This window comes from Hyaena hyaena, unplaced genomic scaffold, assembly GCF_003009895.1.
Source record: "Hyaena hyaena isolate Hyena2069 unplaced genomic scaffold, ASM300989v1 scaffold_73, whole genome shotgun sequence".
Lineage (NCBI taxonomy): Eukaryota > Metazoa > Chordata > Mammalia > Carnivora > Hyaenidae > Hyaena > Hyaena hyaena.
Genome location: NW_024080705.1, coordinates 3244505 through 3257905, shown reverse-complemented (window position 1 = coordinate 3257905; position 13401 = coordinate 3244505). Strand labels below are relative to the sequence as shown.

At 36.3% G+C, this 13401-nt stretch overlaps 1 protein-coding gene across 1 annotated transcript in view; it reads right to left on the bottom strand.

Moving 5' to 3' along the window:
- CTNNA3 (catenin alpha 3) overlaps positions 1–13401 on the bottom strand; it is a 1079366-nt gene that overhangs the window by 722649 nt on the left and 343316 nt on the right. Inside the window, exon 6 of the mRNA XM_039233287.1 lies at positions 2084–2347. Within this exon, the coding sequence (XP_039089218.1) occupies positions 2084–2347 (264 nt within the window). The remainder of the gene's footprint in view (positions 1–2083; positions 2348–13401) is intronic.

Sequence of the window (13401 nt, the reverse complement as noted above, 5' to 3'; positions counted from 1 at the left end):
TCCCCCACTTGCAGTCTACGGCTCTCACTCTGTCTCTCAAAAATAACTAAACATTAAGAAAAAAATTTTTAAGTAACTTTCCTAAGGTCACATGGGCAACAAGTCCACAGCTGAGATAGGGACCCTGGCATTTAGGTTCTAAAATCTTTGTCTTTAAGCACTGCACTGTGTTGCCTCCCATCAAGCAACTGCATGTCTGACTTGAAGAATTAATGATCTTTGACATCATACTTGAATGTCTGATAAATATCTCAAACTAAACTGAAAATTGAGTTTCTGATCTTCTTCTCAAAACTGGCTTCACCCAGTGTTCCCCATTGTGGTTGATGAAAACTTCATCTATCAAGCTGCTAAAGAAGAAAAACAAAAAACAAAACAAAACAAAAAACCCAAAAAATGAAAACACAAAACCTTAAGATTATTTGTGGTAGACAGAGAGGTGTAATGTTCATATCCCTCTCTGAGTAAGACTGATTGCTGGGCTGTGGGCTGTGGGGAGTAAAGCCAGTAGATGGCCCCAGTTGTCAGTTCCCACAAGGTCTGCCTCAGATGCAGGGGGCTGTTCCCTCTTCCCTGTGCCTGGATATCATACTCTTCCCAAGGCAAGATGACCTGCATCCATTGGCTGATGGAGGCAAAAAAAAAAAAAAGTCTGGCTGTTTCTGCCTGACAAGGTACACTAAAGCACTAAAGGGTAACTCTTCCTCTAGAGCTCTCTGCTGACTGGTCTATGCTTTGTGGGTCTGGCCCATAAGTAGAATTCTTCCTCTGCTCATTCTTGCTCCCTCCCTCCTCCTTTCATACGTGTTAATTCCTAACAATACCTGCATCTCAAACTCTGTTCAGTGTGTGCTTTGGGAAGATCCAGCCTGAAAAATCACCCATAACTCCTCCCTTTCTTTCACATCCCACATCAGTTCTGTCAAATCCAGTTGGCTTCACTTACAAAATTTAGCCTTAATAATTACTGAGGCCACTTCGGTCCAAACTAAACCATGAAGTGGAATGAGGCAGTGTATGTAAAATATAAAGATAGAACCTGTATTTCTGTAATAGTTTCCTGCCTGGTTTTTCACCTTCTCCTTTTGTCCCCCTTCAGTCTATGCTCTGCAGATAGCCAATGTAGTCATTTTAGGGCTCCAGTGTCATACCTCTGCTTAAAACCTTACAATGGCTCCCATTTAACTTGAAGTAAAAGCCAGAACCCCTAACAGCCCACACAGTCCTCCATAACCTGGACCCATGGGTTTCCTCAGTTCAGCTCTGACTCATCCCCTTACTTTCCCCACTCAGGCACTGTGATTTCTGTGCTGTCCTTAAACAATGAGGACATGCTTTTAAACCCTGGTTCTAGATCTCCATCTGTCCAAATATCTAATCTCCTTCAAGCCTTCAAGTTACCTCACTTTCTCAATGTAACATTCTATTTACTTATCTATAATGTTCATTGTTTTTGTTTTCCTATATTTCTTATATTCCTCTGTTAAAATGTAAGCTACATGGGGGCAGTGCTCTATTATATCCCAAGCACAAAGAAAGTGCCAGTAATAAGTATTTGTGGTATTAATAAATCCTACATTTCATAAATTCATCCATGTAAACTAAAATTGTCATTTCAGTATAATCAACAATCTCACTTTAAATTTTTTTTATTTATTTCTAGGAGAGAGAGAGAGAAAGACAGCGTGAGCAGGGGAGGGTCAGAGAGAGAGGGAGTCACAGACTGAAACAGGCTCCAGTCTCCGAGCTGGCAGTCAGCACAGAGCCCGACGCGGGGCTCGAACCCACGAACCGCGAGATCATGACCTGAGCGAAAGTCGGACGCCTAACCGACTAAGCCACCCGGGCGCCCCTAAATTCATTGACTTCCTTGGAAGAAATGTAAAGGAATCAGAAGTCTACTGATAGAATATTTTCCTGCCAATCAATTCATTGGAAGATACAAGGCAATCATAGAGACTGATTAAGTACTTGGACTTTTATTTACTCATAGTCCAAACTCCAGCACAGATCTGAAAACTCATGTCTGTTTATTTTTATATTGGGATACATCAAATCACATTTTACCTTTCTCTCCACTTACCTCAAGCTCATCAAGGGCATTTCCCAGGGTTGCTGCCTTAGATTCTGGGGGGGGAACCATATTCTGGATGCCTTGTGAAGCATTTGAAATTACATTGAGGGCATTGTGAATTTCTTCACAAACTGTGTCCTTGCTGGCTTTGAGGGAAGCAACATCAGAATGTTCCAAACAAGCTGAACAAATTGAATGCAAGAGCGGGGAGTTCTCCTTCAGTGAGGCCCTGGCACCTGCGATTTCATCCCTCTGATATGGAGATTTTAAGTCCTAAAGAAACACATAAGAAGAGAGTTTCCTTACAATCGGTTATAAAAGAAAGATTTATACAAAAAGTATTCCATTTCTCTGTCAATATAAATGAAAAGATAATAGATGCTAAGAAGTCACGTATAAGTTAAAATCAAGGGCATCAATTATTTCTACACTCCTTCAGATTCTGTTAAGAATTCTACAATAGGAAAGCTGAGCCAATTAGCAAATAAAGGTCACAAATGGTGCGGATGTATAATAACTAAGTAGATCTTACATTTGTCAGTCATATCTTGCCTATAAGTCAGAAAAATACTCTGGCATTCACATTATTAAGTGCATTATAAGAGAGTCTGAGTTACAAGGATGTTGATTACCTATTTCCATAGAAGCTTATGATTGCATTTAACCTTTTCATTAAAACTAAACCAACTCAGTTAAGAATATTAAATTGAACCTCCTACCTTTCAGCTATTTTTCATTCTTTCTCAGAAATACTTATAAATAATTTAATCCTAGATCTTTTTTTCTTTGACATTTATTTAAAAAAGTTACTGAGCACTTAGTATATGCTAGCCCTTGTGGTAGATGTCAAGTGTACAGAGGTGAACAGTCCTACAAGGATCTTGTTCTCCTAAAGCCTATGTTCAAGTTTGAGGGGGTGGGGGACAATCAACAAACAATAAACAAGGTAAACAAGTGCACAAGACAATTTCAGGCAATGATAAATGCTATGAAGAAAACACAAAAGTGAAATGTCATAGAGACTGCTTTAGCTTGAGTGGTCAGAGAAGATATTTCTGAAAATGACATTTGAAGTAAATATAAATGAAAAGCATTCCAAACAGTGGGAAGACAGGAAAGAGAAAAGTCTGATAAAAGTGATAACCGATCAAAACCAGCTCAAAATGCCACGAAAAAAAAAAAAAAACTGGCAAAAACCATATTAGCCAAGTGATAAAGGTTAACATCATCAGTAATATCATATGAGTATCATGTACCCCTTGGCATACTGTGACAAGAACAGCACTTCACCTCATTGGTATTCACTCCCAAAGTGCACAGCTCCAGCCTAATGATGAGAAAAACAATAAGTAAAACTAGATTGGGGAACATCCTATATGGTACCTGGCCAATATTCCTCAAGACTGTTAAGGTGATGAAAAAGGATGAGACTGATAAACTGTCACAGACCAAAGGATACAGGGGAGACATGCATGACAACTAAATGCAATGTGGTACTCTGGATTGGATCCTGGAAGAGAAAGAAGACATTCATGGAAAATTTTGTAAAGTTCAAATAAAGCCTGTTGTTTAGTTAACAGTAACGCATCAATGTTTGTTCACAAGTGGCAAATGTAAGATATTAACATAGGAAACCAGGAAAAAGGTTGATGAGATTTCTCTGTACTATCTTTACAACTTTCCTGGAAATCTAAAATTATTAATATAAATTAAAAGTTCGTTTCAGTACTCCAATGTTTATAGCAGCATTATCAACAATAGCCAAACTACGGACAGAGCCCAAATGTTCATGACTGACAAATGGATAAAGAAGGTGTGTGTGTTTCTGTGTGTGTGTGTGTGTGTGTGTGTGTGTGTGTGTGTGTACTACTCAGCCATCAAAAAGAATGAAATCTTGCCATTTGCAGTGACATGGATGGAGCTAGAGTATATTATGCTAAGCAAAATAAATCATTCAGAGAAAGACAAATACCTTATGATTTCACTAATATGTGGAATTTAAGAAATGAAACAGAAGAACATAGGGGAAGGTGAGGGGGAAAAGAGAAGAGAGGAAAACAAACCACAAGAGATTCTTAACTATATAGAAAAACTGAGGGTTGATGGAGGGAGATGAGTGGGAGATGGGCTAGATTGGCGATGGGTATTAAGGAGGATACTTGGAATGAGCACTGGGTGTTGTATATAAGTGATGAATCAGTGAATTCTACTCCTGAAATCATATTGTACTGTATGTTAACTAACTAAAATTTATATTAAAAAAATAACACTTATAATAATGACCAGCACCTAGTAAGTCTCAACATATGTTGGTCACTCTTACCATTACAGGTAGGGGACAAGAAGTTATTGGGGATAAATGATAAGATTATGATTTTTTTTTTAAATTTTATTTCTGAGAGAGAGAGAGAGAGACAGTGTGGGTAGGGGAGGGTCAGAGAGAGAGGGAGATAGAGAATCCAAAACAGGCTCCAGGCTCTGAGCTAGTTGTCAACACTGAGCCCAATGCTGGGCTCAAACCCACAAACCGTGAGACCATGACCTAAGCCGCAGTCAGACGCTTAACCGACTGAGCCACCCAGGCGCCCCAACAGGATTGGGATTTAAACACAAGGTCTGTGCTCTGAACTAGGGAGCTTATGACTCTTAACTTGGGACTAGTGGGTGCCCCTACCTTCCTCTCCTCTTCCTGTGCCTGCTTTTCTATCAGCCTTAACTGACCTTAATATGAAAGTTAAGTGTATGTATGTTGTACTCATCAAATAATATTTTGTTTGCTCTATCACTCATTATTAAAGTGAGTGCATGTTAAAAAAAATGTTCATTTTAAAGAAAACTAATTCAGGGGCACCTGGGTTGCTCAGCCGGTTAAGTCTCCAACTTCCACTCAGGTCATGATCTCATGGTTCATGAGTTCAAACCCCACCTCGGGCTCTGTGCTGATGGCTTAGAGCCTGGAGCCTGCTTTAGATTCTGTGTCTCCCTGTCTCTGACCCTCCTCTGCTTGTTCTCTCTCTCTCTCTCTCTCTGTTTCTCAAAGAATAAATAAACATTAAAAAAAATTAAAGAAAATTCAAGAGAACTTAACAATAGCTTATGCATGACACAGACAATATTTTATATAATCTTTATAAAACCTCATGTTAGATATTATCTCCCATTTTAAAGGTAAGAAGACTGAGGTTTAGAAAGGCTAAGTTCCTGAGCTAAGTTATGGAGCTAGAATGTGGCATTTCTTGTATTATAACCCAAGTCAGCGTGACTGCTAAGCCATGATCCTAACAACTATGTCATATTCCTTCCTACACAGGAAGGATTTCCTTTATTTGCTATTATACAAGGACAGGGACTTGTACTCATATAATGGCACAGTTTGTAAAGTAGTTCTACATAGTATCTTATTGATCATCACAACACCCTTTGAGGCAGTAAGACTGGTATTATTAACCCCATTTTAACTAAATAGGTATTTAGCGTAAGAAGATAAGAGGCTAGCAAAATAACTGAGATCCAAACCTAAGTCTTCGGATTGCAAATCCCATGCTTTTTTCACAGCACTCTGCTACCTCAGGATAATGCTGCTTGAGGTTAATAAATGGCTGTGCTACTGTATTTTTAGTTCCTTCTTTTCTGAAAATAAAGGCTGTCTGTGACTTCATGCAGGCTTTAGAGATTAACTTCTTTACAAGATGGTAGGGAGGACAGTTAGAAGTAGCTGTCAACTCACTGTTCATACTCACTAATTACCCAAGACAAGACACTTTGTAGTTTTCTCGGCTTGCTATGATTTCCCCCTCGTATTTCTGGTCTAGGTTCTAGTTCCAGCTCTGTCATTAGCACTGCGATCTGGGTAAGTCTTCTACTCTTTCAGTGTCTGTTTTTCCACCTGTAAAAATGGAATAATGATAATTCTGCCAACCCCCTTATGGGATTGAGTAAATAACACATCAGAAATGGAATGTAGTTTTTTTAAAAAAAGAGAGAAATTGAATGTAGTTGAATAGGAGTAGAGAATTATGAAATGAGTACAGAATTATTCTTCTGAAAACATTTCTAAAATAATCTTCCTAAAACTTATCAAACCCAGGGTACTGTTTTTGTCCTGTGATGCTGTGAATGATTTTCATATTTCCCACAATTTTATAGCACTACCTACATTTATTTCAGTGTGACCTGGAGGATAAATAATTTACTGTTTAGATAGAATGCTCACTCTTAAGAGGTATAACAGTAAAAAGTACAAATATTCAGAAGGAGCTGAAGAAAATCCTCTGTATATTAGAGTATAATTAAAACTAATTACATAACTCCCTCTGAAGTGACCTATGCATTAAACTGCCCTATTCAGAATGGCAAGATCAATGTATAGGTAGTTTCTGAAAGGTGAACATACATTACTACAAATAAAGGTAAAGTTTAAAGTTTTATTTCTTTTACTCTGATAATGGCTATGTAGAGCTCACTGTTAACTGTCGTAACTTTAATGCCACAGGAACTTTGGACTTTAAAATTTTTTAATATATTTTGGATTTTGAGCCTATGCTTTGTTAACTCTGCCCAAAGCAATTAATTCTAAATCCTTAATGAGAACTGATATACCAAATATCAAGCTGATAAATCTGTGAGAAAGGACAGGTTCAGTGAACATAACAAAAATAACAAATTATGGGAATAAATGGAGGTAAGAAAGGCACATTGCAGAGTTTAAGTAAAGGAAACTGAGAAGGCAAGATCATTTTTCCTAAAGGACATCCCAAAGGGTAAATTTACTATAGTCAACAAGCGCACAGATAAAGGGGGAACTAATGAATGCTGTCCTTCTAAACAAAAGGCTGTGGTAGTGATTGTGGTTGTTTTGTGTTAACTGATGAAATCATGGGTTCAAAGGTTCATAAGCTGTTCATTTATCTTAAAATTTTAAATCAGGTCAAAATAGGAATTAAATGGTAGGGTCAGTTAGGGATTTCTCTGGGCAGAGAAATATAAAGAATTCAGCTCCCTGGGAATTGATACTTTTTTAATATCTTTTTAAAAATGCTCCAGAAGAAAAAGCTCACATGAGATTTCCAAGTTTAGGAGACATTAAATGCTTCCAGCTGATGCAGAAACACACAGATGGGATTTAAAAAGACCTTACAAGTCTGTGCAAGTGGGTAGAGAAGCAACATATGAGTTTTAACCCTGGCAAGAGAACAAAATATATTTAGGGATTTTAAAGATCACAAAGTATAAAAATGGAGAACTCTAAGCTATCAGTTAATTAATTCAACCATTCATTCAATAAATATTGTTGAGCCCTTCTATATATCAGACAGTGCACTGTTAAGAATGCAAAGATAAAGAACTTATAGATCAGAAGGGAAGAAAAATTTATATGAGAGCTATAGAGTTATTCATATCATAGAGAAAAGTCCCTTGGCTTGAGGGTAGTGAAGAAAATTTATCAGAGGTAACTCTTAAAGAGTGAGTAGAAGTTATCCTTGTGCATAACAGAATAACAAGCAAAGAAAACAGCATGTGCAAAGGCCTGACACATGAGAGAGCAAGGAGCATGTAGGCCACTGCAGGTGGTTTGACAAGTACAGGAAACCTAAGGGAGAATGGTGATGAATGCAGCTAGAAAGGTAAAAAACAAAAAAAACAAAAACAAAAACAAAAACAAAAAAACAACAACCATGCAAAAAACTACAAGAGCAACAAGCTCAGATGTGTATTTTTTAAAAAGTATTTTTCATGGTTTTATTTATTTCTGAGATAGAGAGAGAGATAGTGTGAGCAGGGGAGAGTCAAAGAGAGAAAGGGAGACACAGAATCTGAAACAGGCTCCAGGCTCTGAGCTAGCTGTCAGCACAGAGCCCGACGCGGTGCTCGAACCCATGAACCATGAGATCATGACCTGAGCCAAAGCCAGACGCTAAACTGACTAAGCCACCCAGGCACCCCTCAGATGTATATTTTCAAAGATTACTTTAGCAGTGACCTTTTAGGTGATTAGAGGAAATGGAATTGCTGTCAGGAGACTAAGAAATAATCCAGGCAAGAGACAATGAGTGCCTGAACACTGAATACTATTGCTAGGCTGTAGTATGATCGATCCAAGAATATTTAGAAGGTAAAAATTGTAGGACTTTGTGATGTTTTTATAGGAAAAGGGAGAGGAGATATTTAGAAGTGTCTGGAAAATTTTTCAGCAGTCATATACATAGTGTGATGCCTTCACCAAGATGGGGGAACACAGAATGAATAATATGTTTGGAAAATAGAGGTAAAGTACATTTCATCATCTGCCAAATGTGAGATGCCAGCATAATATCTAAATGAAAATATACTATACATGGATCTAGAATTCAGAGAGTCTGGACTAGAAACAGAGATCTATAAATCACTAGATCATAGTTGGGAGATAAAGCCATGGGTGTGAAGGTTATAGGGTCTTTGCCCAGGATTAATGTTACAGTAAGAACCTGGGAGTGATCATAAATTGTTTCCTGAGGAAGTAAACCTGGTAAGTATATGTGCTAGCCCAAAAGGCCAAATATATGTTGCAAATCACCAAGAAAGTTATCAGAAAAAAATAGAGAGAGAGAGATAGAGAGAGAGAGAAGAGGAAGAAGAAGAAGAAGAAGAAGAGAGAAAAAAAGAAAGAAGAAAGAAAAGGAAAGGAAGGGAGGGAGGAGAGAGGAGGAAAGGAAAACAAGCAAAAACAACAACAATAACACATAAACACCATAAAGCTTAAAATCTGAATTACTGTGGATAATTATAGTCACCATACTTTAAGAAAAAAATAGTTTTTTAAGTAATTTGAAAAGACAGAATGACTCCTGCATTAAGGTGTTAAAAATATGGGATCTGTTCACTTTGAAAAAATAACATTTATATTGGAAGACACATGATTTTTAAAAGCCTAGAAATTATGAATCATTTTGACAAGTTGTTAATGGACTTCTTTACTAAATCTAGAAACAATATATAGAGGAAGTAGCTTTTTAGATTTGAGTGAAAAAAATTAAAAATATTATCTGTTCATATTGCTGTCTCCCTCACTTCACTATAAGTCCCTGGAATGCAAGCATTATAGGTTACTTATTTTGTATTCTCATTATCTATTAGTTTATGGCACATATTATGAGCTTAAAACAGTTTTTGAAGAAACAAATGGACAAACCAGTAAGAAATAAGTAATAGGAAGTTAAGGCCAGAAGGGGTAAGAAACTGTGTATATAATTACTCCAAGAAATCAATTTTTTGGAAAATATATATAATCTAGAGAGTTTAAACAAACTAGTGCATGATAATGTCACAGGAAGCTAAAGAGTAAAATTAAAATACTTATCTTTAATTAAACTGTAGTGAAGCCATTGGTACAACTATTTTGAAAAGCTTTACCTATAAAACTGAGCATATATATATATACTTCATGATCCAGCTATTCCACTCCTAAGAGATGATACACACATATGGAAATATGTTCATATGTTCTTTAAAAGACATGTGCAAAAGTGTTCACAGATGCACTCTTCAAAGTAGCTCCAAACTGGCAACAACTCAAGTAATGGGAATGAACAAAATGCCAGTATATGGAACAATATGAAATATGGAACAAAAAACACGAGATACAAAAGAGTATATATTATATGATCCCATCTATATAAAATTCAAACTCAGGCTAAACTAATCTATTGTCTTAGAAATCAGAAATCTTAATCTAGAAAGGTAATTAGAAATTGGAAAGGGAATTAGGGATCCTTTTGGATTCTGGTAGTTTTCTCTTTCTTGTTCTGGGTGCTGGTTATATGGGTATGTTTACTTTGAAAAATTCATTGAACTATATGCTTACAACATCCATATTTCTGTATGTATGTCATACTTCAATTAAAACATTTATATAAAAGCAAGCAAAACAAAAATATTAGTAAAGCCAAGCAAACATTCAGTTTTTGAGTTCTCTTGGCAAAGGACACTGGTATGAATAAGCTATGGTCTTGACCTGGTATTGCATTTCCCATGATATTTGGGGAAGGATGAAAACACTGGATATGCAGTTCATTTGCAAATATTTTCTACCCACTTTGAGGGCTTTTATTTAAAAAGAAAGAATTCTAAATGTTTAAAAAATAAGAAAAGAAAGTTTCCATAGCCTGGCCATTGGAAGGGCAAAGTTAAAGGATTTTCATAGCAATTGATTCCATGCACCTTTGAACCCTCATTTCAGAAGATCAGAGAAAACTTCTTTAACTAAGCTACATCCCTGCCCAACTGGAACAGTCAGCAGGTATTCTGCTCAACAAAGCAGAACTACATGCAAATTATTAAGTTTCTTTTCCAGGTGTTTAAATGAAGTTTCTGAAGCTGACAAAACCACTCTGGTAGGAGAAGGAAGGCTTATGAAGAACATTTTTTGTTTTCTTAAGACAAAGATGTACAGCAGAAAAGCCCATGGATACTTTGCTATTTGGATTCCATTCTTGGTTGGCTTCTATCCCTAGTCTTCCCTCTGCCAAGATGCTGCCTGCAAACTGCTTCACTGGTCACTAGGCAGCTTCATGTTCTATCAGAAAACAAAATAGTGCCAACACCTGCTAATTTAAATGTTTTTCTCCAACATAAATTAGAAAGTGGAATATTTAGCCTTAACTGAACTGAGGGATACAAAATAGAAAAAAAAAGTGTAGACTACAGACATAGTAAGAAAGTTTTGAGAGAAAAATGGATTGAAAAAAATGCAAGATTTTGCAATCAAAACATTATTAAGCAACAGAAAGAGACCACTATTGCTTTCTAATCTTATTTCTCATTTTCCATTTCATAATCATAAGGCAAATACAAGAAAGGAGAAAATAAAAGAATTCTTCAAATTCAAATAGAAAACTGAGAAACCATGTGATAGTAGTATTAGGATATCCACCAAGGTAAGCATTCTGGGCCTTGGGTAGACAAAATATATACGAGTGAATATTAATAACTCCAAAGATACTTCCTTCTAGGAAAACATTATTAATTAATCTAATGCAGGGTAAAGTATCTACCAAGAAAATTTATATATAAATATCAGAAATGCACTATGTTCATTTTTTATATGAAACAAGTATACTATATATTACATCTACTACTTGCCTAAAATTTATATCCCCAAAATACAGCTTTTTTCTGAAGTCATCTACCATATGATTAAAGTAAAAGGAGTAAACAGGAAAGCAGAAAAATAATGAGCTACTTATTTTGTGCATATATTTCATCACTAATCTAACAAGATTCAAACATCTATAAGTCAGAAAACTTTTACTCTAAAATACAGATTTATTAACATCTATGAGAGTTAAGTTGGATTTTAACACCTAGTCAAAGGTAAAAAAAATATCATTTTCCTTAAAATTTCTTCCTATTTAAGTTTCTATGACTGCCTTGTGAGAAATAAACCATCATTTTCCATACATTCTGGTGCATCTCAGAAAGCGAATATGGTAACTTAGTTCAAATGGAATCCAAGCCCAGGGTGTTGATCCAAATTTCTAATTAGTAATCCCTTATATCCATGTAGTGGTTTATCCTATTTAACATGTCTCCAGTTATCCTTTCATAAAGAATTCCATAAGGAGAAAAGTGGTATTATCCCTAAATGTTAAAAGAGGAAAAGGACATTGGTCCAAAAGCACACAAGATTATAAAAAGTGGTGGTGATGGTTGTTTTTAAGAAAGCTATCATTTACTGGGGCACCTGGGAAGCCCAGCTGGTTGTGTCCAACTCTTGATTTCGGCTCAGGTCATGATCTCATTGTTCATGGGTTCAAGCTCCACATTGGGCTGTGCACTAACAGCACTGAGTCTGCTTGGGATTTCTCTCTCCCTCTCTATGCTCCTCCCTGGCCTGCTCTCTCTCTCTCTCTCAAAAAATAAGTAAACAGACATTAAACTTTTTTAAAAGAAAGCTATCATTTACTAAACAGCTATAATGCTTCCCACACTCAAACACTCTCTAGTCATTTTTTCATTTAATAGCCCAGCTATGAATAGGATCCAGGATTGGCTCCTGTATTAACATTCTTTCTACCCAACACTATTTTTATTTACTGTTAGTAGTTTCATCATTTGTTCCCACTGTCTGTCGAAGGACTTTCCTACAACTGTACAGTTCTGTGGTGGCCCAACAGAGAATACTTATTTCAGGCATATCTTCCTGATGAATAATGATCATATGTAATACAACTCAGTTTAGAAATACATTCCTTAATTCAGTTTCAGTACAAGACTTATTTAAAGAAACTGAAGCCAAAACTATAACAATAGAAATTAAAGTGTGATCCATAGATCATTATATTGCTCAAAAATATAAGTCAGAGATAATGGAGAAATACCCAAACTATCATCTTAGCTCTTTCAATCTACCTTTGATAAAGGAAACATTCTAAATATAACGCCTTAGTAATGATAGCTTAATGGTTGCTTTTCCCAGAGGGGGATAAAACTGTTTGGCTTTTTAGTTAAATCAACAAGCTTGAAAACACCGTGCTTTAAGGTGTGACTTTAAAGCTAAGGCTAGAGATAAGGCTATAAACTCAGATGTCTCTAAGATTATAAACTCAGATGTTTATTCTAAGCAGGAAGCATGAATAGGCCAAATGTAAGTCCATAAACAGTGGTGAGGCACTCATATCCCTTACAATATCTGCCCCATTTGAAAACATTCAAATCCAAATTGGCCAAACAAAAAGAGTCCCTGACCTCTGCTCTAAAATACCAGCACAGATGTCTGTGTCAGCCTTATGAGTGCAGTCTCCATGTTTTATTTTCATACCATATGTGTATATGACCTTGGAGAAGACTGGAATGAGATAATGCATGTCCCTAGGCCTGAGAAGCCTGAAATAAGCAGAGTGAGGCAGAAGCTGACCAATTCCAAGGCAGGAAGTCTCTCTCATTGTAATAGAATGAGCTTTGGGGTTAAAATTCCAACACCAAAAAAACACTCCAAAGAAGGAGGGTTTTAGTAGAATAATAAACCTTACTTCAGCTACAAAATAGGAATAATAATTCCTACTTTAAACAGTATTATGAGGTTAAATTATTTAATGTCAAACATTTTTCCAGCATTTTCTTACTGACCTCTATACAGCAAACTATTTAGCCATGTTCCCTCCTTAAAATGTTTCTCCTCTTTCTTAGATGACAGTGAATACTAAATTTAAGTTGACATTACTTGAGAGTATTTATCTCTCTTCTAATCTCCAGGTTCATAATTCAAGTTGAATCTCAAACATGTCCAAAATTGAACCTATTGCCTTTCTTATACTTCCCCCCACAAATATGTTTCTCCACCAACATTCTCA